The 26,240-nt window shown below is 31.8% G+C and overlaps 1 protein-coding gene across 4 annotated transcripts in view; it reads right to left on the bottom strand.

Moving 5' to 3' along the window:
- Positions 1-25,917, bottom strand: part of LOC140439710 (F-box/WD repeat-containing protein 4-like) — a 232,617-nt gene extending 206,700 nt beyond the window's left edge. For 3 of the 4 annotated variants that reach the window (XM_072529804.1, XM_072529806.1, XM_072529805.1), the window contains exon 1: positions 25,524-25,917. In XM_072529804.1, coding sequence (XP_072385905.1) covers positions 25,524-25,723 — 200 coding nt within the window. In that variant the 5' untranslated portion in view covers positions 25,724-25,917. The remainder of the gene's footprint in view (positions 1-25,523) is intronic. The other variant, XM_072529807.1, reaches the window with a different exon arrangement.
- Between the last annotated feature and the right edge of the window lie 323 nt (positions 25,918-26,240).

The raw sequence follows: 26,240 nt of genomic DNA, 5'->3' as shown, positions 1-26,240 counted from the left end.
GTTATTATACGACTGATATTATGTTCAATTAATTTAACAGAGTTAAGTATTGCATTGATACTCTTTAGAATAATTTAAAAAATAATGGAATAAAATCAAAATAAATATAAAAATGAACTAAGTAAAACTCACATGTATTTTTATTTTAATCTAATATTTTATGACAATAAATGTAACCTAAAAATTACCACTGAAAATAAACTGAGGTAACAGTGTAAATAATACACAAAAGTCAATACTCCAGTCGTCAGAGACGAAAATACCACTAAACCTCTAAAAATCATACGAACAAGCTGAATTTTGCTGAGAATGTAAATCTTGGGACCCCAAAAAAGATGCAAAAAAAGTTTACAACTTTTACCACCCTAAAACGCATCCTCGTAGGGAGGGGGGGGGGAATCGATTCATAAAAAATCTGTAAGCCGCAGAAAAAAAGGTTGTGTGGAATGAACGTTCTCTTAGAAACAACGCTTCAAACGACCGGTGATTTTGAATGTCAGTTACTCGCGGGAAATCAATTATAATAAAATTTGTATCAACTAGACGGTAAAAATTCAATTCAAGGTGTTAAATTAATCAATGTTACGCGATTTTTGCCATTTTTGCGATTTTCATGGTATCAATACAATTTATCGATCGGTCACTATGGAATCTTTAATCTTAGATCCTAATCTTCAAAACCTATAACATGAAATTTCGGTTTTGAGTTTTGGCAATAAATGTGAAACATTTGAAATATGTCTCAAAAAAAAGGGTGAATTTAAACTTTCATATTACAAACGTTCTAAAACATTTAAATCTGCTCTTTTTTTATAACACAACTACATTTTTCAAAACTACACAACTTTAGCTACAAATTCCAGTCAATACTATCTTCGTGGAGGCTTTTTCCGTGACGTGTGACCGTTTGAACTGTAAAAGTTTAACTTTTGCGTTTTGTAGACATATTTGAAATGATTCATATTTCCACAAGGAAACTAAGTTCCTGTAGCTGGCTGTATACCATCTATCACAAAAAATTTATTTTAAAGACCTTTATAAAAGGTATATATTATTAAATCAGGCCGCAATTAAAAAGACCGATAGGGTGTTTTAATTATATACCTTTTATAAAGGATTTTTAAATAAATTTTTTGCTTCATATTTATTGCCAAAACCCAAAATCGAAATTTTATGTTATATGTTTTAAGGATTAGGCTCTAGTAATGGAAATTACAACCGGACAATAAAAGTGATAAATTTTTTTGATCTCATAAGAATTGTAAAAAATGGCAAAAATTGCGGAACGTTCATTTATTTAACATCTTTATAAAAAAAAAACCCTTCATTTGCGGCAAAATACAAAAATTGCATACGAAAGCTTCATTCTTCACCTTTAAAACGCAGTTTAATTTTTGTCGATAGGATGCTATTATCAAAAGTTATCGAATTTTTAACGTCGATTTAATATAAATGTAATCTAAAACTGATTTGAGATTGAGAGAACGGTTCATTCTAAGTAAAAAGTGCTCATAAACATTTTTGTTCAAAATTATATCAGCTACGTTTTTTATTTAAAACAATTTCTACGATGTACAGATTTTTGATAGATCAATTTTTTCCGTTTTCCCCCTACGAGGGGGCGTTTTAGAGGGAAGCCGGGGGGTAAAAGTGGTAAACTTTTTTGCATCTCTTTTGGGATCCCAAAATTAAAATTCTCAGAAAAATTCAGCTTGTTCATATGATTTGCAGGGGTCAAATCTCTGATGACTGGACTATAATTTAGATTTGCGTACTGTTATTAATAATATATAAAATAACAAACGGCAGAATGATAATAAAATCAAAGTAGTATGTATACTCGGTTCACTAATCCCAGTTTCAACTCTTGTAAATTTATCAATTATTTTCTTTTGTGAAGGTATTTACATTTTGACAGACCGAAAGAGACTGTAAACTAAAAATGAGTCACTACTAACATATGCAATATAAAACAGCGTGAAACTATAAATTAAAGGTTTAATGTTTATATTTTTGAAATTGTATAATCGTCTATAGATTTGTATTTACAAATAGAAAGATTACTATTTACAAAATAGCTTTTGGGTCATCTCCATCTGTTTGGTGTATAGTAAAACTAATTACCGCCAATCAAAATTTATTTATCTACACCAGATAATGTATTGATCAAATAAACAAATAATAAATTCACAAAACATCGTTGCTCGATTTTCAATAAACAATGAAATGCATTTCGAATCATTACTTTGAATTTGAGATGTTAATATTGAATAATATTGAATATAACTTTAAGTAAATACTCAATGAAATGATTTCTCAGCATTCCTTACAATAATTGTAAGTTGCCTACATTTGGGGCAACTCAACGACTGTAAATTATTATCATTTAAGTAGATTTTAATATTTTTAATTTTCAATTTTAATATTGAATTAATGAAGCTTAAATTTTTAACTTTACTGCAGAGAAAATATTGTTTCTATTGTAAATAAACAATGATGAACATTTTAAAATTATTTTTAATTTCAAACAAAAATAATTCTGTCAATAATAAAAATATTTTGTGGTATACACGGAATACCCTACGAAGTCATATCAGATAACATGCATTATAATTCGTGGCATTGTCAGCAATTTGTTAAAGACTGGGATTTTCGGTTTGTAACGTCCAGTCCCCGCTATCAACGGTCTAATGGGTAGGCAGAACGACCCGTTCAAATTGCAAAAAACATGCTTAGAAAGTGTGATGACTTAGATGTGGCGCTCCTGGAGTATCGCAATACTCCAATAAATGGAACAGAAAACACCGGCCCAATTAGTGACGAACAGGGTTCTTAGATCGAAGCTACCATCAAATAAAAAGCACAAAAACATAAATCTAAAGGAAGATGAGAAACTAGAGGCAAAAAGAAACGAATATAAAAATTATTATGATAGAACCAACAAGGTAATAAGGGAAATAGTGCCAGGAGAGAATGTAGGTGACAGAGAGGGTAGAGAATGGAGACCAGGTAAAATTCTGGAAAGAGTAGATGAGGCACCCAGATCTTATTTAGTGCAGAAAGAAAATGGGGAAGTGGTCAGGCGATTATTACTTGAGGCCTTCCCTAGTCAAAGCATAAATTAATAAGAATACTGATTTTGCACATAAAGATAGATCATTGAACTCTTCATTTGGGAATCAGAGTCGTGGAGTAGCGGAACCTACAACCTTGCGTTTTAATGACTATCAAATGTAAAAAAAAGGTAAGATGTCATATCAGTAGGTTATGATTACGGTCACGGGGCTCTAGGCACAATGGATGGAGACTCGTTGTCATTTGTCACTACTTGCCATAGGCATCATTGTTTTTAGTCAAAATGTCTAGGGTATTTTGTACCGTAAATTATTTAAAGACTTAATCCGCCGCACACTGCAATCATTTCAAGATATCAACGCTATGACGACAAATGCCCTTTATACATACTGAGCACATTTTTGGATGTTTGTTGTCGTCATAACGAAATAACATCTTTATTATTTGATTTAAACCACCAGACAGCAAAAGTAGACCAATGAATATAAGCAATATAAGCGTCTAAATCCTCTTGTCCCAGTTCATGTTCCGTAAGAGGTTTGTTGCAACGGTTCATTATTTTTAAAATAGTAAAACAAAAAATATTGTTACTAAAGGTATACTGGTTCAAATATGACCCGAATTCTTAAGTTTTCAAAAAACAGTCGCCCGCACGCACACTGGTTGTAGTTCTACTGCGAGTACTATGGAAAATAGAATTTATAGCATACCAGTTGAGGGTTAAGTACAAACAAATGGAATAAAATTATCATAGTGCCTTTGGCGACTGACCTAAAAAAAATTAAGGATTATTTAACAATTAAGTCGAAACTTGCTAAGGATAAAATACTAAAGGATTTAAATAATAAGGAAGCATACAGAATATTATTAAAAACAGTTTATTGTCGAATAATACTATTAAATAGAAGACGCTCTGGTGGGCTACAAAGGTTATTACTCGAAACCTATGAAAAATTAATTCAAAATGAAGGGCAACATTATGAAGAGTTTTTCGATGTAGACTCTCTAACAGAAAATATTTTATTAAAGAGGTTTAGACGAGTTGTGATACCACGTAAAAGACACAGAAGTGTTCCAGTTCTATTCAGTATTATTCAGTTATGTCTTTTTGGACATTAATACTGTAGTATAATTATTATACTAAAAGCTAGACCTAATGTAGTTGACCAAAAGAATAACTATTTATTTGCAGCTCCACATAGCAAACACCATATTGTTGGATATAAAATTCTTGTAAAATATGCCAAAAGTAGTGGTGCTGAAAGATATGATGCATTACTTCTATTTATCTAAGAAAGTATTTTGCCACCTCATCTTAAATCTTTAATATGAAACAGTCTGACCTAGAACAATATATCAAGTGTCATGGGGCATACTCCTGGTACACATAAAATTGTCTACTGTTTCCCTCAAGATGTGTACCAGTCATCTAAGTTGCTAAATTTCTATTATTAATGGAACATGGGTTAGCAGCAAATTTTAAAGAGAAATCAATAGACGAAATAGATATTATCTTAGAAGATGATCTTAAAAATTAAACTGCAATAGAAGATAATTTTCCGGAAATTGAACCACAGAGTGTGTTAGAAAAAACAGAAATGGATAATGATGAAAACAACGAACCTTCCTCGGAATAAAATACAAAAAATCAAAAAAACATGACAAGCCGCTAACCAATTATAAGAATTAAATGGACAGAACACCAAAAGAAGGTAGTTTCCTATTTTTTTGTAAATCTACGAAATAAAAAACCTCCAAAAACACAGGTATGTGAAGAACTAATCAAAGCCAATCCTTATCTCTTATACATTCAGAAATATCGCAAAAAGTCAGTTATTAAGGTGGACGACCAATGCTAGCATATGTAACGGAAGTCCGTTTGATATATATATACGTATATATATATATATATATATATATATATATATATATATATATATATATATATATATATATATATCGAGTATATATTTATTTATTTCAACGGTAGAACCATTTACAATGAAATACAACAAATAGTAAAAAGTAAAGATCATGTACAATAAACATCAAAACAATAACAAAGAAACAAGTAAACAGTTAAAATTTGTAAATTAAAACAGTATATCAAATCACAAAAGTTAAAAAAAAGATACCACATATCTAGATTAATAATTAGATTCTTAAACCTTTTGAAAGCATTAATGTTTGGGCAGAAAGGACGCAATAGGTCATTGCAAGAGCTGAGCATTCTCGACAAGGGAAAATGACGAGCATAATCAGTCCTATGAAAAGGAATATAAAAGAGTGCAGTGTGTCGAGTTCTATGTATTGTGTTTCAAGTGTACATTGGCTAATAACGAGGGACAATTAATAACGTTGTTTAGAATTTTAAACAAAAATAACATATCAGCTCTCAACCTGCGGTTCTTCAATGTAGCAATGTTAAATTGGGACATTATTATAGAATAATCTATGAAATAATTTTCAGTATTTTTTATATTAATATGTGCTTTAAAAGCTAAAGATCTTAGAAACTTCCTCTGAACGCTTTCCAATCCATCAATGTATACTTGATGAAATGGGGACCAAACAACAGAGCAGTATTCAAGACCTGAGCGTACCAAAGAGCAATATAATAATTTGAATCCAATATCTCTAATCTCAGTAACTGAATCCAAGAGTAGTTAAGAACATGTCTATTAGCTATTAGATTAGTTATACGGCCCAATAAAATACAAGAACATTTAGTTGGATTTAAGCTTAAGCCATTTTATTTTGACCATAAACATATATTATTTACATCATCTTGCAGGAGACCTCTATCCGATTTATCATGTATACAACGAAATAACTTAATATCATCAGCAAATAGCAGGAAGTGTGAGTTTTTGATAGCCTTACCAATATCCTTACCTAATGAACAAGTTAAAAAACAAGGGACTACAATGAGACCCTTGTGGTACACCAGAATAACAATGGAATTCTTTTGAAATATAATTGTTAATACGAACTTGCTGTGTACGTCCCATCAGAAAACTTTTAATCCAATTAACAATGGAGTCACCAAAGCCAGATGCATGAAGTTTGTGGACCAAACGATTATGATTCACCTGGTCAAAGGCCTTTGAGAAATCAGTGTAAATGCTGTCAACCTGAATTTTATTCTCAAATGCACCCAACAAGTATTGTTGGTAATTGACAAGGTTTGTTACTGTTGACTTCCCGTTAGAAAATCCATGTTGTTCATCAATAATTATATTTCTGAAAGCCCAGGTGAGATTTATCGATACCAATTTATCAAGAAGTTTCGGGATTGCTGATTGAATAGTTATACCTCTATAATTGTTAACACACTCACGATTGCCAGATTTACAGATAGGTGTAAGAAAACTATTTTTCCAATATTGTGGAAATACAGATGATGACAACGATAAATTGAAAATTTGTTGTAAAGGTTTACAAAGGGAAAAAATACAGTTCTTAATAAGTGCTGCAGGTATACCATCAGGCCCTGAAGAATATGTAGTTTTTAAACTGATAATCCCCTCGAAAACATCAGTCAGACTAAACTTCAGAATCTGGAAATCTACACTATAGTCCAATTTAAAATTAGGTACATTATACTCACTATCATTATATGTACCTGAAAAATAACTGGCACATAGATTGACTATTTCATCACCATTCTGAGCTATTACATCCCCACCTTTATTAGACATTACATTAGGATAAGCCCTAGACCCACGTGTAGCACTAACATACCTTCAAAAAGAGTGGGGATTACTTGAAAGATTTGCTTGAGTATTCTCTAAATAATTCTTATAACATACTGCTTGTAATGATTTACATCTTTCCCTTAACACCGAAAATTCCTCATATGAGTTGCCTGATGCTTTAAAATTCCTGTGAGCTATTTTTTTCTGTATGACAAGCTCAATTAATCGTGAAAACCAAACTGGAAAGTTTAATCATTTAAACCGTTTGATAGAAACAAACATATTGATAGCATCATATAAAATATGGTAAAAATTTTCTAAGCAGCAATTTATATCTGATTCATCTAATATCTTGTTCCAAGGAATTGAGGCTAAATATTCATTTAAAACTTGAAAATTACATTTTTTAAAATCATGATAGAAGACATCATATTTAAGAAACAAATTTAAATTGACTACATGCAACAATATAGTATAAGCTGAATGATGTTGCGAAGTATTCAATAGAATATCAGTTGAAATCGACACAACTGCATCCCTCTGAGTACAGAAAACTAGAGCTAAAATGTATTATTAAGGTTAGGCAAAGCATTTACTTGTGACATATTTTGAAAATTGTAGCAAGTACAAATAATATTTGCTGGAGAGTGATACAAACACTCAACTGTAACACCATTACTAAGATTATCCATTATTGTAGTCACCACAAATACAGAATTCACAATCACTGAAGCTATCCGCTAAGTCCAAGATACAGGTGGAATGCTCCTCATATACTGACCCAGATGACCTGAATTTTCTAGAATATTAGTGAACAGCGAAACTACATACAGAGACATCAGTTGGATATCGCCTCGGTCCTGCGCTCCATACACACACATTCCCACCACAAGTTCTTCTCCCATAGATGTGCGCTAGAGGAGATGGAATAGAGGAGGTCCTAGAGGACCATATAAAACAGCAGCCGCCGGACAAGAAGGGCGAGTACCGTCAGAGTATTGATCTGATAACAACTCCACTGGCTCTAAGGTATTGACTGAAGGTCAACCGCTTCTGCTAGAGTTTTGATCTAGTGGCAATACCGTACCCGGTCTTGGAATATTAATTAGAGATAGACCTTTTCTTTCCCGTGACTATGTACTGATTAGTCATTGCCCGCTCCTCGCCAGACCCAGTGTTGATCGGCCCATTCCATCTTTATTCCTTTGAAACGTCCTTTCCCGTCTTCCCGTGTGTATTAGCACACCGTGGTTACCGTTTAGATTTTCTGACATTCATTTTATTTTATTTTTCGCAGTTATTAAACTGTAGGTCATCGAGTCGTCATACAGCCGTCCCTAGGATTAACATTGAAATAATTCTGTACATATTATTATCTCGGAAACAATTTTATTCTCTTATTTTATTTATTTAGAATATATTATTATTTAAATTAAACCTGTATTTTACTGAGTCTGTTGTCTAAAAGAGCTACCTGTCACACAGTACATAGTTATCGGGTAGGACTAAACCATTTAGTATACTCGATAATATGCTCAAAGTGGGAAATTATTGAAGATCAGTCAAGGATGTCCAAAGAAAATTTCTTAAATTTAATAAAATTTATTTTTCAAAATACAAGACTTTTTGTTTGGTAGTCCTATCAGTTCGATTTTAGCTCTGATTGTTTTAGATCACTTAATAGAAGAAGTTGTGTCTACTTTGCCCTTCAAGCTACCTTTCCTATTCAAATAGGTTGACGATATAATTTGTGCTATCCAACAAGAATATATAGACAATCTTAAAAGTTTTTAATTCATTCAACAAAAACATACAATTTACTGTTCAAATGGAGAGGGACAATAGTTGTACCATTTCTAGATACCAAAGTCATCCGCAAATCTAATCATATTATACTAGACTGGTATCAGTCTAAGTCAGCTGTAAACAAGGTCAGGATAGCATTGATGATTTCCAATCTCCGATAGGAGTGCCACAAGAAGAAGAAGAAGAAGAAGACTGGTATCAAAAGCCTACAACATCAGGAAGATTTCTAAACTATGCTTCTAATCATCATAAAAGTAAAAAATGTAATATTGCTATTGCAATGAAAAATATTATAGAATACATCAGTGATGACCTATTTTTATACCAGAACAAAAATAAATTATTACAATTGTTTCTAAATAACGGTTATCCTAAGGAGAAATATACTAAAACAACCAATATTTAATACACAGTTTTATGATGGACAATTAGATCAACATATAGAAGATCTTAAATATAAAAAACTACTGTATATTACAAATTAAACAAACTAACTAATTACCCTGTCTAAGGACTACACAAATATAAAAATCAGCAAATACAGTAATCTTAAATGCAAAACCATATTCTCAAAAACTAAAGATCTGACACCAGTGATGTATAATAGTAATGTCATATATCAATTACAGTGTTAAGGTTGGCAGGGATGTTATATTGGACAAACCAGTCAGTGATAGAAACAGCGAATCACACAACACAAAAGTGACAGCAGCAGAAGAAATAACACATGTACTGTTGCCAAACACTTTATAAAAACAGGCCACCAGTTTGATTACTATAACGTGAAAATTTTGCAACCACTAACCAATTACAAAAATAGATTGTTTCTCGAGATGTGTCATATCAACTAAACTAAGGATGCCATTAATAATAAAACTGACACTAATAATCTTAGTAATATTCAATATTTTAAACACTTTATAGTAACATGAAAAATAACGTAAGTTTACCCCTCAATATATAATTTCATTTAAGCTATAATATTATCTAAGCAAAAAAGTCAATGTATTTTAAAAATTGTATAAGTAGTTATTTTAGTGTAATTTTTCCAGTGTCCTGTGATGTGCTGGTTTGCATTTTAACAATTCCACTCTGCGAGTTTTTATTTGTATGTAAGTATGTTTACTTTAATCGGAAAATACAACGGAGTGACTAATTTTTAATTTGCGGAGCGTTGCGGTATACAAGGGGGCGGACGTCAGCTCTTTCTCTTTACACAACCATAGACGTCCGGATTTTATGAAAATATTTAATTTAGTAAACAAAATAAAATTAAAAAAAAAAAAGAAAAGGTGTTTAGTTGTGTACGTCAAAAGTATTCTTAAGATTTAACAGAATATTCCCAAATAAATTTAAACCATGCTGTAACCAAGTAAAATTTTTACTATGACTCAAGTTAATCTGAACCTTGCTATATAAAAACATCCTCATACTCGGTTTAGCTGTAGAGAAATAATGCACCCATTTAACAGTTTAAAGTTATACCTTTAAAACTGATATAATAATAAACTGAACCTTATTGCACAATTTAAATAACATCTTGACTGTATCTGAACGTGTGAAGGTCGTTCTGTATGTTGAGAAACCTTTTTTTAAAGTTTTAAAGTGAATATTTGGATTGTAAATTTACTAAATTTTAGATATTTAAACATAAAGGTGTAGTGTATTGGAAACTGCTGTTACCTCTTGCCTACGAGTACCTAATCGTAAAGATATTATTTAAAATCTGACTATAATTGTTGCATTGAACTGTTTATTTTGTTTATCTTTTAACCTTTTTTGTGCTCATTAGTGAAACACTAATACATTTCAAATCACCTTTCACCTTACGCCAATTTTATAGGAAACCAGTAATACGACATGTGTTGTTGCTATCTATATACTGGTCAATAATTACAACAATTATGGATAATCCTAAACCTGTTGCTTTTGACTAAAAGGGCAACATAATTGAACAAACTGCTTCAAACGTAATAAAATCAATAATGTTAACGAATGACGGAGAAAACAATACACCTACTACTTCATATGTTGCTGCAGTTAAAACAAGACCTAAACCTATTTTTTTCAAAAAAAGAACAAGCAATTATCATACATTCTCATCCCAATCTTGTGTTATTGGAGTACGTTAAAGCAGTTGGAAACATCGTTAGTCTTAAAAATGTTTGTTTTGTATCGAAAATCTCAAACAACCGAGTGTGTATCTCCTCAAGCACCAAGCTTGTAGACCAGCTTATATTAGAACATTCCACTGTAACTGTAAATTCCGTTGAGCTAAGTATAAGATTAATTTCTCCAGCTAAGAGAATATTGATATCAAATATATGTCCATCCATACTTAACAAGATCATAGAACACGCACTCAAAGATTTCGGACTTCAAATGGTGTCGCCTATATTATTATTAAAGGCAGGTATCCCAGGAGATAAGTACTCGCATATTATGAGTTTCAGACGTCAAGTATACGTTACCCCAGCTACTGAAAACTACGAGCTTCAAACGTCACTTTTAATACAACATGAGAATATCGCATATAGAATATTCTTGTCCACAGATCGTATGGAGTGTTTCCTTCGTAAACAGCCTGGACATACAGCAAACAAATGTCCTAACACAAATACACAAACAACCTCATTGCCGCAATCAAATAATTGATCATTAACATTGTCGACAACTACAATAGTTGATACAAATTCTGAGCATCTTCAAACAACTACATTATTACCAGCACCAGGTGTTTGCACCAGCACCAGCACCATTAGTTGATGAATGCAGCAAAAGACTGCATTCGTCAACTAATGACTCAAATTCTCTTGAAGACCAGGCATCCGACGTTGATGTAATGCCCCCTCCTGAGCACTCCTCCAGCACTGATAAACCAAAATTAGTTAAGAAGAAACCTAGGATGCAGTCTACAAACGAAGCTAGTCTATCAGACAACACAAAGATAATTATACAAAATCTCTGTAACACAAATCCGAATGACTATACGTTAACAGCTGATCAGATTATTGCATTCCTCGAGAACTCATTTGGCAACGGCAACCCAATAATGGAAGCTCTGCAAATTACTACAGATATACAGGTCCTGTTAGATGATATGTATAAGGTATATCCTTCTTTAACAGAAAGATCTGTTAAGGGTAGAGTTACTAGAACAACGAAAAAATTAAAGAAATATTTAACCACAGAAAATAGCAACGCTAAAGTATCACAATCATCCACTGATGACGATTATCTCCCAGATACATCACAAAAGTCCCAAAAATCTACCTTTTAATTACTTAGTTACTTTTCAAATTAATTCAATGGAATTGTAACCGATTCTATCCGAGATATGAAAGACAACAATTAATCGCAGAAACAGATGCAGATTTTATATGTTTACAAGAGACAAACTCATCTGTCAAAAAACTGTCAAAGTTGAAACACGCTTTTTGAAGTTCCTTATAATTTTTTAGAGATTTAAATAGTATTAAATACAGTTCCGTAGTAGTATTCATAGAAATTAGACGTGCCTTCGGTACAGCAACATTCGAGACTCCAGTAAACCGCCCATTGTTTGAATTTAATACAATTAATATTGTGCTTTAAATTGTGAAATTTGTTGCATTCTAACAGCAATATCGTTTGTTGAATTACCTACCATATGAGTGTCAATAGCGGGGGGAAACCCCCTGACCCCAAAAAACCCACAAAACCAGCTGTATATGGAAATATATTCGATAGTCAAAGTGATGCCGAAATGGATATTTCTGTAAGTACTCCAATTCCAATAAATTTGATGAATAATGCAAATACAACCAATCTGAATGAGACACAACAAAAAGTAATAAAACAGGTAAGGCAAGCATTTTTATTCAATAGTAATGATCTAGGCCCATATCATGTATATATCGAGAATAGCTCTACTGAGTTTATAAATAAACTAAATCCTTTAAAGATTGGTGAAATTATTTTGTCTAACTTTCCTGAAGCAGACAATATGTTTTCAAGTATAGACGCCATTGGCCGAAATAGAATTAGAGTCAAATGCAAAGATTATAAAACTGCTAATAACCTCATTAAAAACAAAACTCAAGAAATATTTCGTTTAAATAATTTAGATCTGTATATTCCAAAATTTATTTTACACAGACAAGGAGTTATTGGGGATATAGACACAGATTTATCGGAAGAGTATATTAAAAATAGAATTAAACAGTATGATAGTCATTGCATATTTGATATTGCAAACGTTAAAAGAATTACGCGTAAAGTACAAAAATTGTTAATGAGGAAAAAATTGTCGAATATGTCCCTACTAAGTCTTGTATTGTGACCTTTAAATCGCAAACTTTACCTAAATATATAGTAATCAATAAGGTTATTAAAGAAGTTGAAATATATAAACAGAAAGTTTTGTTATGTTTTAACTGTCTTAGATACGGCCACTTGGGAAATCAATGTAGGAGTCAGCCAAGATGTAACAGATGCCAAGAAACTCATAATTCAAAGAATTGTACAAAAGTTGAGTTCACACAAGTATGTTTCAGTTGTAAGGGGAATCATTTGACCACAAACTTAAGCGCATGCCCAGAATTTACACGACAAAAGTTAATAAAAGAGACGATGGGTTTAACAAACATTAATTTTTACGATTCAAATAAACAAGTGCCTAAGAATTCATATGCTAGTGTTCTTAGGACCAATACAGCGAACAATGATACAAATTTTACAAATATAAAAGGTAGGCCGAATAAAAGGCAGAAACCAAATAATTCAGACCCAACTGATATAGCTAGAAAAGAAATAGTATCTACAGTTTCCATTCCAAAACATCCTGAGGGAATAGTTAAAAGTCAATTTTATCAAAAAAACTTAAACATTGCAGATTCACGGTCAGAAGAGTTAAATTCTTCTGTAATAAATGTCATTTTAGATTCGGTTCTTACAATTGTTAATTCAATTAAACAAAATAATAATTTTAATATTTCAAAAGCTGATGTAATTCAGATAATTAGTAACCATTTTAACTAAAATCTAGCATCAAATTCGCAGACTTAAATAAAATAAACATATTACAGTGGAACTGTCGTTCAGCAGTTGCCAATAAAGAAAATTTAGAATATTTACTTCATCAGAACGACATCACTATAGCTCTATTATCTGAAACCTGGTTCAAACCGGGAAAATATTATAATTTTAAAGAATTTAATTGTGTTCGAGCTGATCGCCCTGATGGATATGGCGGTTGTGCAATCCTTTTGAAATCCAACATCATATATGAAGAGATAAATGTTCAAAATACGTATTCGTTTACATATAAGTGTATTTCAATAAAAATTTCACATTTCAAGAAACCTTTACATATAATTTCTCTATATAATGAACCCAGGAACAAAGTTTTAATTCAACAATAGATCAATTTTTTAGAAAATATACCAAAACCATTTATAATTGGGGCGATTTTAACGCACACAATTTGGAATGGGACTGCGAAGTTGATGATAGATTAGGTAAAGATCTTCTAGATGCTATAGAGTACTGTAATTTAGAATATTTAAACGACGGATCCCCCACTCTTGCCATTTCCAATAAACCTTCTGCTGTAGACTTAACCATTTGTTCCCGAGATATCGCCTCTTATTTTCGTTGGAATACTCTACAAGAACCTTATGGATCTAATCATGTGCATTCTCCGCAACAGAAGCCACATCCAGTAGAAAACATATAATATGGAACCTTAGCAGAGCCAATTAGATGATCTATACCAGTACTTTGGAAACAATGACAATACCATTAATCTACGAAGAATTGTTGACAAATATAAAACAAGCAGCCAACGTCGCTATCCCAAAACATTCTTCCATTAAAGAAAAAAAACAAAGGTCATATTCCGAAACCATGGAGGAACAATCATTGTCAGTTAGCAGCTGAAAATAGAAAACATGCGTTTATAAATTATAAACAGAATCCAACGCTCCAAAACCTAATGGAGTATAAACGACTAAATGCTATTGCAAAGAAAATCTTCAAACAGAAGAAAAAGAAGAATTGGATTGATTTTTGCGAAAGCCTTAACTCAAGAACACCAATAAAAGATGTCTGGCAAAAAGTTAATTGTTTTAAAAACCGCAAACAAGCCAACAAAGTGCCTGTTGATCCCGAAGATACATGGTTGCAGGAATTCCATAGAAAAATTGCCCCGGCATGGGTTCCAAATGAAGACACTGTACAAGAACATATCCAAACATTACCCCGACAAAACCACAATTTTGAGGAAAATTTTCATTTGTGGGAATTGCATCGAGCCCTTGAACAAAGAAATAATACTTCTCCAGGTATTGACAATGTGTCATATTCACTGTTATACAACTTACCTATAGAATATAAAATTTCACTAGTAAACATTTTCAACAATATTTGGAAAAATAAAACACCAGTACTAAATAGTTGGAAAGAGTACCTGGTAATTCCGATTAAAAAACCTGGCAGACCAGAACGTGATCCAAGTTCTTACCGACCTATCTCCTTATCATCATGTGTTTTAAAAACATTTGAAAGAATAATTAAAAATAGATTTGAACATTGACTAGAGCACAATGGTATACTTCTAAGTTCCCAATATGGTTTTCGCAAGTCTAGGTAAACTCAAGACGCAACTACAGCTCTAGTTACTTCAATTCAGCTTAATTTTACATCAAATAAGTCTACAGCAGCTGCGTTCCTTGACGTTTCTGCTGCTTTTGATAATGTCAATTTAGACATTCTTTACCAAAAAAATGTTGTATATTGGAATCTCTAGATCATTTGCTCTCTTTTTACAATCTTTATATTCTGACTAACTTTTTTAAAAATTAATAATGAGGAATTTTCATACCCCCGACTCACTAATATTGGATTGCCACAGGGGAGTATTTTAAGCCCGATTTTATACATCCTGTACAACATAGATCTTGAAGTTAGTATACCGAACCATACAAAAATTCTTCAATATGCTGATGATGTTGTTTTATACACAGCAGGAAAATTGTTAAGTACCTGTGAGGATAATTTGAAAGTCACATTAGAAATCGTAAATCAGTACTATGAAGAAATAGGTTTATCAATTTCTGACACAAAAACTGAGGTGTGTTACTTTTCACAAAAACATAGAGTTCCACAAGGCAATCTTAATGTGGGAAAGTTTAATTTCCCTATAAAAAACTGTATTAAGTATCTTGGTACCTATCTAGACAGGAAATTGTTATGGAAAGATCACAATCATCAAATTGTGAAAAAATCAGAAAACTCATAAACATTTTAAGAGCTTTCTGTAAAACAAATTGGGGAACAGACCCAAATATTGCTTTGATGTTTTACCGTAACATGATCAGGCCGATTTTCGATTATAACTGTCATTTATTTGGATCAGCGTCCAATACACATCTAAACAAACTTGAAATTCAAAAAAATAAATACCTGAGATTATGCCTAGGTTATTTAAAATCCACTCCAGTCCAAATAATGGAAAATGAAGCGGTGGAACCTCCATTGCATTTACGCCGCCAATTTCTTAGCGACAAATTCACAGTCCGAATTATGTCCAAAAATTGTAAATACCTTCAAGATCTTAATGAGCTATCAGTTTTAGACCTCACCCATAGATACTGGAGAACTAAAAAATCTATACCTTTGGTAGAAAGCTATCTAAGTACGGTAAAATATAACGATATTCTCTATAAAAGCCAAATTCCGCCCTACCACGGTGAAATGGCAAAAACACTATTTTCTAAAAAGGTTAGGATATGTTACTTAAACTCACATTTACTCCCAAATATGTTTGATATAATTATTAAAGAAAAATGGACAAATTATCAGTACATTTTTACTGATGGGTCAAAAGATGCAAATGGAACGGGCTGTGCAATGTTCCACGAAAATAAAAATTACCATCACCAGTATAGCTTACCCAGTGAATGCTCAATATACACAGCAGAAATGATGGCAATAATGTTTGCTCTTCAGTATGTAGTACTGAATCCGACTAGCAACTATGTTATATTTACTGACAGTAAAAGCGTGGTCGACAGATTTAACAACATTCAAACAGTTAAACAAATAAACCACATTGAACTGGAAATTCTTAAAATTCTTTATGAAACTATACAATTAGGATTAAATGTAATAATTACATGGATCAAGGGCCATTCGGGAATAAAAGGCAATGAGATCGTTGACAATTTGGCTAAATCAGCATACATGCTTGGAGAAAAAGTAAACAGAAATTTAATCCCAGCGACAGATATTGACAACGTTAGTAGACAAAAACTTAAAAATAATTGGCATTTACATTACAGAGAATGTAAGACTGGCTTAAAATTTTATCATTGTAACACTAGGATACCCTCCATAAGATGGTTCTACACAGAATCTAATTGACATTTTATAAAGACCATTAATCGGCTGAGAGCAAATCATGCTCTTACGCCATCTTACATGCATGGAATCGGCTTATCAAATACTCCCAACTGTACTTGTGGTAAAATAGGCGATCTAACACATATTATATTAGAATGTGATTTACAAATTATTAATATAAACGAACTTTATAAGGAATTAATAAATGCTAAGTGTTGTTTTCCAACAAACCTTAATCTTTTAATATTTTCAAATAATATGGAAATTCTTCATTGCATTTACAAACATGTTAAAATATGTAAATATAAGTTGTAAATAGTATATAGGCGTAATCTGTTAATATGGTTTGAAAAAAAAAACAAAAAAAAGTATATCACAAATTAGAAAAAAAAACATAAAAGAATTAAGAAAATAGAAATAGAATAAAAAACAAAAAAATAAATCCAAAAAAAAAGAACAAAAAAAAGGAAAAAACAAAAAAAAACAAAAAAGCAACAAAACAAAAAAAACAAAACAAAAAAAACAAGAAAAAAATAAAAGAATAAAAAAACAAAATAAAAATATATTAAAACAAAATGTATGCATCCATAAAAATATTAGCTATATGTAGTACTAACATTTGACTATGAATCTGCAATCAATAATAATTGAAATTCAGTCGATTTTAACAATAAACACAAACAAGTCTGGCTAATTGGCCAAAGCCATTTTTCAGAAAAAAAAGAGACAAACTTTAAAGATACCAAAATTGGACAACTTAAAAATTACGAAGGTTACCATTGTTTAAAAAAGGACTACCTGAAAGCCAGTGGCGGCACCTCAATTTTTGTTTCCAGAGATCTGATTTCTACACATCACTGGCATTTAAGCAATCGCAATCTCCATATGATGCCCCAGCAAAATTACGGTATGTAGCATTTACGTACCACCTAATTACAAACTTTTAGAAAAGGAACCGTATGATCTAATCCATCCACTCCCCACTCCTTATATTCTTGTGAGTGACTTCAATGCACATAATATTATGTGGGGTTCTGATAAAACATTTGAAAAGGTATTAAATTGTTCTAGCACTTGCCTATTAAATACTGGATCAAGTACATACTTCAATATATCTTCTGGCACATTTTGAGCAATTGATTTGAGCTTTTCTGACCCAAAGTCATCATCTCTATTAAACTGGCATGTCCTCGGCAGTTTCTTTGATAGCAATCACTTTCCAATTTTGATTTCAAATAGCGAGAATAAATCTAGCAATTATCATGTACCCAAATGGCGAATCGCCAATGCAGATTGAATTGGCTTCTGCTCGTATCTCGAAAAAAAAACTTCCATTTCTGTCTCTTTCTGATGACGTAGACGAATCTCTGAACCTTCTTATCCACTGCATTATCTCTGCAGCTGAACTACATATTGGCAAAACTTCTACAACCTATACACGGAAAAAAGTATCATGGTGGAATAAGGATTGTGAATATGCAGTTTGTCAGTCCAAAAAAGCATTAAACAGATATCGAAGAACTCGAAATGCCGAAGATTTTGTACAATTTAAAAAACTAAAGGCCAGAGCAAAATACGTGCTAAAAAAAACAAGAAAATTTCATGGAGAGAATATACTTTGTCGCTAAAATCCAATACACCTTCTGCCCAAGTATGGACGATAATACGACAAATGCAGGGCCGTAAGACAAGTTTCGGTATTCAAAGTATAAGTTATCAAAATATAGTTATCGATGACACACAACGCATTGCCAATTTACTAGCTGATACGTTTGAACAAAAATCCAAAAGACAATACTCACCTAATACATCATCAGGCACATTAACTGTAAAGTTCTCCACAATAAAAACTGCACAAGAAATCGATCCTATTAACACACCATTTACCTTAGAGGAACTATTGAAGGCACTCGATTTGTGTAAAAATACAGTCTCTGGTCCAGATGACATTCCTTTCATATTCTTAAAGAAATTATCGACTCCATGCATCATTATTTTATTAAAATTTTACAACGCCATTTGGAATAGTTATAATTTTCCTAAGCGCTGGCGAGAATCATATATTATACCAATTAAAAAAGTTCATAACCAAACACAAAGTTTATCTAATTCATATAGGCCAATATCGCTGATGTGCACCATGTGCAAATTAATGGAGAAAATGGTAACTAAAAGATTGGTCTGGTTTTTGGAAAAAATGGAGTTATTTCACCGGCACAATCCGGTTTTAGATCTCATCGTTCTACATCAGATAATTTGGTAATTTTACAATCACATATTTCCGACTCTATGGCCTCTAAACAAGATTTATTAGCAGCCTTTTTTGATGTCAAAGGAGCCTTTGACACTGTTCAAAAATTTGTAATACTCCAAAATCTTCAACAACGTGGACTTGGTGGAAACATATACTACTTTATGCAGAATTTTTTAAATGATAGAACTTTAGTTATTTTAAACGGAAAGCTGTCATCTACTCGTATTCAACATAATGGAGTACCACAAGGTTCTGTTATAAGCACAACTTTGTTCAGTTTGGCATTTAATGATGTAGGCAAAAGTATCCATCTCCCAGTTAAATACGCATTATATGCTGATGACCTTGTACTATTTTGCAGAGGAAAGAATATCGAAACAATCTGTCGTCTAATGCAAACAGTCATTAATAATATAGAAAGGTGGTCGAGGCATATTGGGCTTTCCTTCTCATCTCAAAAAACTAAAATCATGAAATTTAGCAGAAAAACGACAAAAGATAATCCAATTTTGACATACAATAGAGTATTACTAGATGTTATTGATCATCATAAAGTCATAGGACTGACCTTCGACTCCAGACTTACTTGGAATACACACATACAGGAAACGAAAGGCAACTGCTTAAAAAATATTAATATCCTAAAGAGTTTAGCACATTTCCAATGGGGAGCTGACGAAGAGGTATTGTTTACAGATCCATTTTTCGCTCCAAAATAGAATATGGTAGTTTTGTCTATATGTCTGCCTCCAAGTCACATCTGAAAACTCTTGACTCCGTACACAATACGGGTCTTGGGATCTGCTTAGGTGTCTTCAGATCTAGCCCAGCTCAAAGCATGTACTGTGAAGCTAACAAACCGCCACTCTGGTTAAGGAGACAACATCTTCTTTTGTTATATGCAGCTAGCTTATCAGCCAATCCACAAAATCCAGTCTACCAACTACTTATTCAACCAAATAATCTCCCTCATCATCCTCAGACCACTAGAGCTGCACAACCGCTCTCTTGTATACTAAATTCTATTCTTGACGGTTTCGATCTTGCTGCAACTTTACCCTTTCATATCTCTACACATCCTCAGTGGCATAAGCAACTTCCGAATGTCAACACCTCCCTTTGCTCTTTCAATAAACATGATACTCCTAAAGCTATAATTAAATAATTGTTCCTAGACATACTTAATCGAAATCAGTTTCATAAAGTTCTGTATACAGATGCCTCTAAAAATGATGTAGGGGTGGGTAGTGCTGTTGTTTCCTCTTTCAGCACTACAAAACTGATCAGACTTCCTGCCGTTGGTAGTGTATACACTGGAGAACTATATGGTATCGTCGAGGCTTTTCGTATGTTGGAACCAACTGACCACAGTGTAGCGATTTGCACAGACTCCTTATCATCAATACAAGTAATTAAAAACATGTTCTCAGATCATTCTCTGGTAAATTTAATACATGACATATATAATAAACTTACGGACCATGGTGTAATTTTCACTATTGTCTGGCTACCTTCACATGTAGGAGATGTAGGAAATGAAGCTGCAAAAGAAGCTTCTACTTTGGATATACCTATATCAAATATCCAGTTGCATAATGATATAAAAAGCGTATATATGACAAATGGCAAGCTAATTGGAACACAACCCGAGTCACTTACACGATATACAACCAGTTATACCTTCCTTAGAGCTACCACCTATGCCCAGAAGACACAAGGTTATTCTAAGAAGATTAAGAATTGGACACACTCGTCTTACACATGGCTTTCTCATGGCATCTACCGATCCACCTGCATGCAGTCATTGCAGCAGTCCCTTAACCGTCAAGCATTTCCTTAATAAATGTCCACATCTTTCTACTAAAAGAAAACAACACCAGTTGGGAGGTAAACTTCATTCACAATTATAAGAAAAAGTCGAAGCTATAAAGGGATTTGCTTCTTCAGGTAAATAGTAAAAAGGGCCGGCTTAACGAATTTTATATTTTATTTGTCATTTACATTACATATTTAATTTAAATAAATATCTAGATAATTAAGGGAAAAAATACATAAACTGATGGAGTATTAGAATTAATTAATTATTATATCTTCTGTGTCGATTCTGTATTAAATATATCCAAATTTTGAAAGTAATAAACAATTTTTGTTTTGTTAAACAAATTGCAAGTCAAATAATAAAATGGTGAAGTCAAATTAAAATGAATTAATGTACATATAGCTAAATGTACATATGTATATGTACATAATACATATAGCTAAATATGATTATATTTTATACTTCATGTAAAGAAGAAGTTTTTCAATTGAGTAAGGTATAAAGTATGTCTGAAAAAGTTGGCAACAAATGGGAAATTTCTTGTATTATTAATTTCATGAAAAACAAACCATTCTTCATAAACATTTCTACATTGCATAGAAATCAATAATCAATAATCAAATTAATAAAATTTTAAGTGGTATACAGCGAAAATCAAAAATATTGATTTATGTTTAAATGCGAAGTGCTTTTAAATTTAGGTGTAGCATAAAATGTTATTTTAATTTGGTTGTAGGAATTAAAAATTGTTTTTAAATTTAGATTCATGGCCTTTTAATGATGTATCAGTAGGTGCATTAATTTTTAATTTTAATTCTAATTTACTTTATTCAATATACAAAATCTTCAAAAGTATTTTTTTATTTACTTTTTACTTTAAATGTATTATTTAAGTAAGATTAAGAATTGGACACACTCGTCTTACACATGGATTTCTCATAGCATCTACCGATCCACCTGCATGTAGTCATTACAGCAGTCCCTTAACCATCAAGCATTTCCTTAAAGAATGTCCACAAAAATAATTTTGATTTTCCCTATCTACCACTTAATATTTTATAAGATTATCGATTAATGATTTGTATGTGATGCATAACCTTTAATAAAAGAATAAATTTTTTTCGTGAAATTATTAATAAAGAAATTTCCCATTTTTTGTCAACTTTTTCCAGACATGAAACGGAAAACTTAAACATAACAAGTCAACATGAATAAATATGAACCTTTTAAAACGAGTAAATCGGTACTCACCGAAGGGATCTCAGACGTTCAGATACAATTAGCGTATCTTTGTAAAGACAATGAAGTCGACTTTACTAAAGTAACAAGACATTTACTCAACACAGACACTACACATTACTCCCCTGAGTTAGTGATAAGTTATAGTCTAAAAAAATCAATATGAAATTGACTGACCAGTGTGAAAACCAGTGCCAATAGAACACAAAACACACACACAAAACATTTTCTTCGTTAAGACTTAGGATAATGATTAATAACAATAATTATGGGAAATTTGTATGTTTATAAAAAGAGTTTCTTGACATTATGCTTGAATGATAATATTTGATCTGATTATATGTACCTATATACAGTTGTGCTATGCTTGGCTATTATGCCGGTCCTGGCAGCTTTGGTAGCTGTGATAATTATACAACAAGAGTATTTACAAGGGATTATTCAGTTTTACAGCTATTATTAAAATAACTTTTATAATGAGACACTAAATTTCTGGATACAGTATAATATACAAGAAATGTTGAATGAAACTGAGAAATATGCAAGTCTGTTTAAATATTTAAAAGGCATTCAAGTGGTAGGGAGCATTATCTAAAATTATTACCGAACCCAGTTCTATTGTTGGTAATATGAACGAAAACTAAGTATCAAATCCCTGAGCATCCATGTCCTCGTGATAGTCACCAGATTTTTTTGACTCAAAACATAAAAGTCTACCAGGAAGAAAACCAGACTCACTACCAATGTGTGTGATAATTAGACGTTGACCTTTACCTGATGGCGCCTTAAGGCCTGTGGATAATCCATCAACAAATGCTTGCCTACTGCTTGTAACATCGTGCCAAACCTTGTTTACAGTATGGCCTTCATTTAGCCATGCCTCATCTAAATAATAAATTTTTCTCTTCTCGGTGCGATATTGATGAATTTTTTTTATATAATTGTGTCTCCATATAACGACCACTTTTTTCTATGAGACTGCTTTGCCTATATCGTTTCATATATTTGAAATTCATTAATGAAGTGTGTGCAGTAATACTTCTCGTGAAATTTTTGGCAAACTATCGTCGATTTTTGCAGAGATTTTCTTCAATGTAGGAATTTCATTCCGAAAGAAAAACGAATGAATTTTTTGTCGAACGCCTCTTTGTATTTCTTCAACTAAATCTTCCTTCCTCTTGTTTCGGTGTTCGGTTCTTTGACTTCTTTCTTATTTTCTTTTATTATCTTATAGATACTGCTTTCCAAAACTTTCATCAAGCAACTGCAAAGAGAAACAGCATCCGAAACACCCATATTTTCACGTTTTTAAGTCCATCAAAAACATTCATAATAATGGTTTTCACCTCCGGAGTTAAAACTGTACGAGGACGTGTGCTACAGCTTGTTAAATTACCGTCGGCCATAGTTTTATTAATAAGATACCTAAAAATTAAAACCGTTTTTATCGAATTTAAAAACTTTAAATTTTTGATAAAATACATTTTGTATTTATTTAAAAAATTAATATAGGTACCCAACATATTGCACGTCTATTTTCTATTTTAATGTAAATAAACTAAAACAGCGTTTGTTGATAATATTTAAAAGGTACCATCTCCCTTTTAAAATATTTGTGAAAATTTATTCCAAAAGGCAAATCTAATATCCAACTAAGTAACAACAATGAATTCGATGGGAATGATATAGAAACGGTAGATAGGTAAAAGTACTTAAGAAAGTTAAGATACGAAAATCATACCCACGGAGTACCATTTGAATGAAGGCCACGAGAAGACAGAAGAAGAGTAGGATGTCCCCAACACACTGTACGGATGATTTAACAAAGGTAAATATTACCTGAATGAAAGAAGTGCAAAATATTAAAAAGTGGAAGCAAATATAGGAGGCCTATATTCGGCAGTGGACAACACAGGCTGCAAGATGACTCCAAAACCATACATTTTAAATAAAAACTAAAATTCCTTTCATTTTTTAAAAAATTTGCAATACTTTATTAATTAGTACAAAAGATACACTTCTATTTAGTTAGATCAAATTGCTTATCATACGACCAATGTGTACCTATGCCCTAATTTTGCAAATGAATAACATCTTATTGTTTATAATTAAAAATGCCAATAACAGAGCTATCTAAATGTCTTTGAAACTGTCTATACAAGTGACTCATGGCTTCGAGAGAAATTATGCCTTTGGTAGATATTTCCAGGAATGCCACATATTGACCATAACATTCGAAGAGATGTTATAAGGAAATTCCATAACGATAAAAAGTCATTCTGAAACAAATATTTGCAATGTAAAGATACGTTGTATAATATAAATTAATTCGTAATGTTGTAAGTAAAGTTTAAACAATCGAATGGTAGTTTCATGTTACAATATTTTTCACCCAAAGAAAATCCGTATGCAACACTATCGTTTTGTTGACTGCCAGTTTTAAATAAAAAAATATTATAATTCACAAAGAAGTGATTGAAAATATCCGCTTACCAAAGTTAACATACAAATGATATAAATAAATTATTAATAACCATACAAACACCAAACACTTTACAGACAATTTATAAAAATAAATATAACAAGTTAAGAAGCAATAGTTATGGCAGTTACGCTACTGATAGTAACTGATCGTAGTGAAACAATTAATCTATTGATAAGCCGGTCACTTCGTTTCGACACTACAGCTGTTCGGGAGCTAATCGTTGGCATTCGTTACTCAAAAACGTAATTTCATGTTGTTATCGTATACTGTGTGGCCGGTGTTTATTTCAAATCACCGTTTTATTAAAGCAGACTGTCCGTCTGTCTAGTTAAACTGAATAATTTACATAAAATTAATTTAATTAAATTTTGCCGTATGTTCAAGTTGTGGGCCTGTACTAAGTATTTGTCACTGCATTGATCAGGGTATAATATGTATTAATTGTTTTTTTAATAATAATTTTAGTGCACTCCTGATGAAGCTAATAAACATTAGCGAAATATTGAGTTTTGAGAAGATAATAGATTCATTTTATTTTTTGCATGTTTAGAGCATGCTTAGAGCCACTCTAAGAGGCCAGAGCTGATATCCCTCTTACTAGTTTATGTATATACACATATATATATATATATATATATATATATATATATATATATATATATATATATATATATATATATATATATATATATATATATACTTATATACTTATATACAAATTGTTAATAAAAAAAACTCAATACTTTAGATTTAGGTATTACTCACCTAGCAAAAAATTCATCACTGAATTGGTTTGTCACTAAAGGTGTGGGAAATTGTTTAAAAAGTAAGTTATCCCAATTTAGAACTATTTCACTAAATCTCTTACAAACGTATGGTAACTGAATTAAATCCCTTGGATCTAAATATGAAAATATTTTTATGAGAACTTCAGTTGACAGATTCTGTAAACAAAGATGTGACATAATTGAAGTTATTATTGTTGAATTTCTTAGTTACTTTATCTGGAACCATAAATTAAAATAAGTGTGTTAATTATCAACTTAGACAAGGGTCTAAGATTATCACTGTCACAGTATATTACTTTATTTAAAGAATTCTTTAGCAATATTGTATATACTGTCACTTCACTGTCTTTTCATATAACCACGAAAATTTCTTCTTCTTCTTTTGTTTCTATGGGCATGGCTTCCACTTCCACGTCATGGTGATACGCCAGCTCAATTTGGTGGTGACCCCGAAAAAGTCTGGCTCTGTGGCTCTAAACATGCTCTAAACCAACTCGAGGCCACTTATGCCAAATAATTTTGTAAAAAAATCCATTAATAATTTAATAGGAGGTTATGTTAGTAAACAGTACAAAAAGTATTGAGCATTGTCGATTATAAATTTAATTTATTATTGAAAGGAATTTTATCAAAACGCTGACTGTATCTTCAGTAAGTTTATTTAAAATAGGTCAAAACCATCGATTGTCTTTTG

Source organism: Diabrotica undecimpunctata, chromosome 4 (genome assembly GCF_040954645.1).
Source record: "Diabrotica undecimpunctata isolate CICGRU chromosome 4, icDiaUnde3, whole genome shotgun sequence".
NCBI lineage: Eukaryota > Metazoa > Arthropoda > Insecta > Coleoptera > Chrysomelidae > Diabrotica > Diabrotica undecimpunctata.
This window is presented reverse-complemented; position numbering and strand designations above follow the sequence as displayed.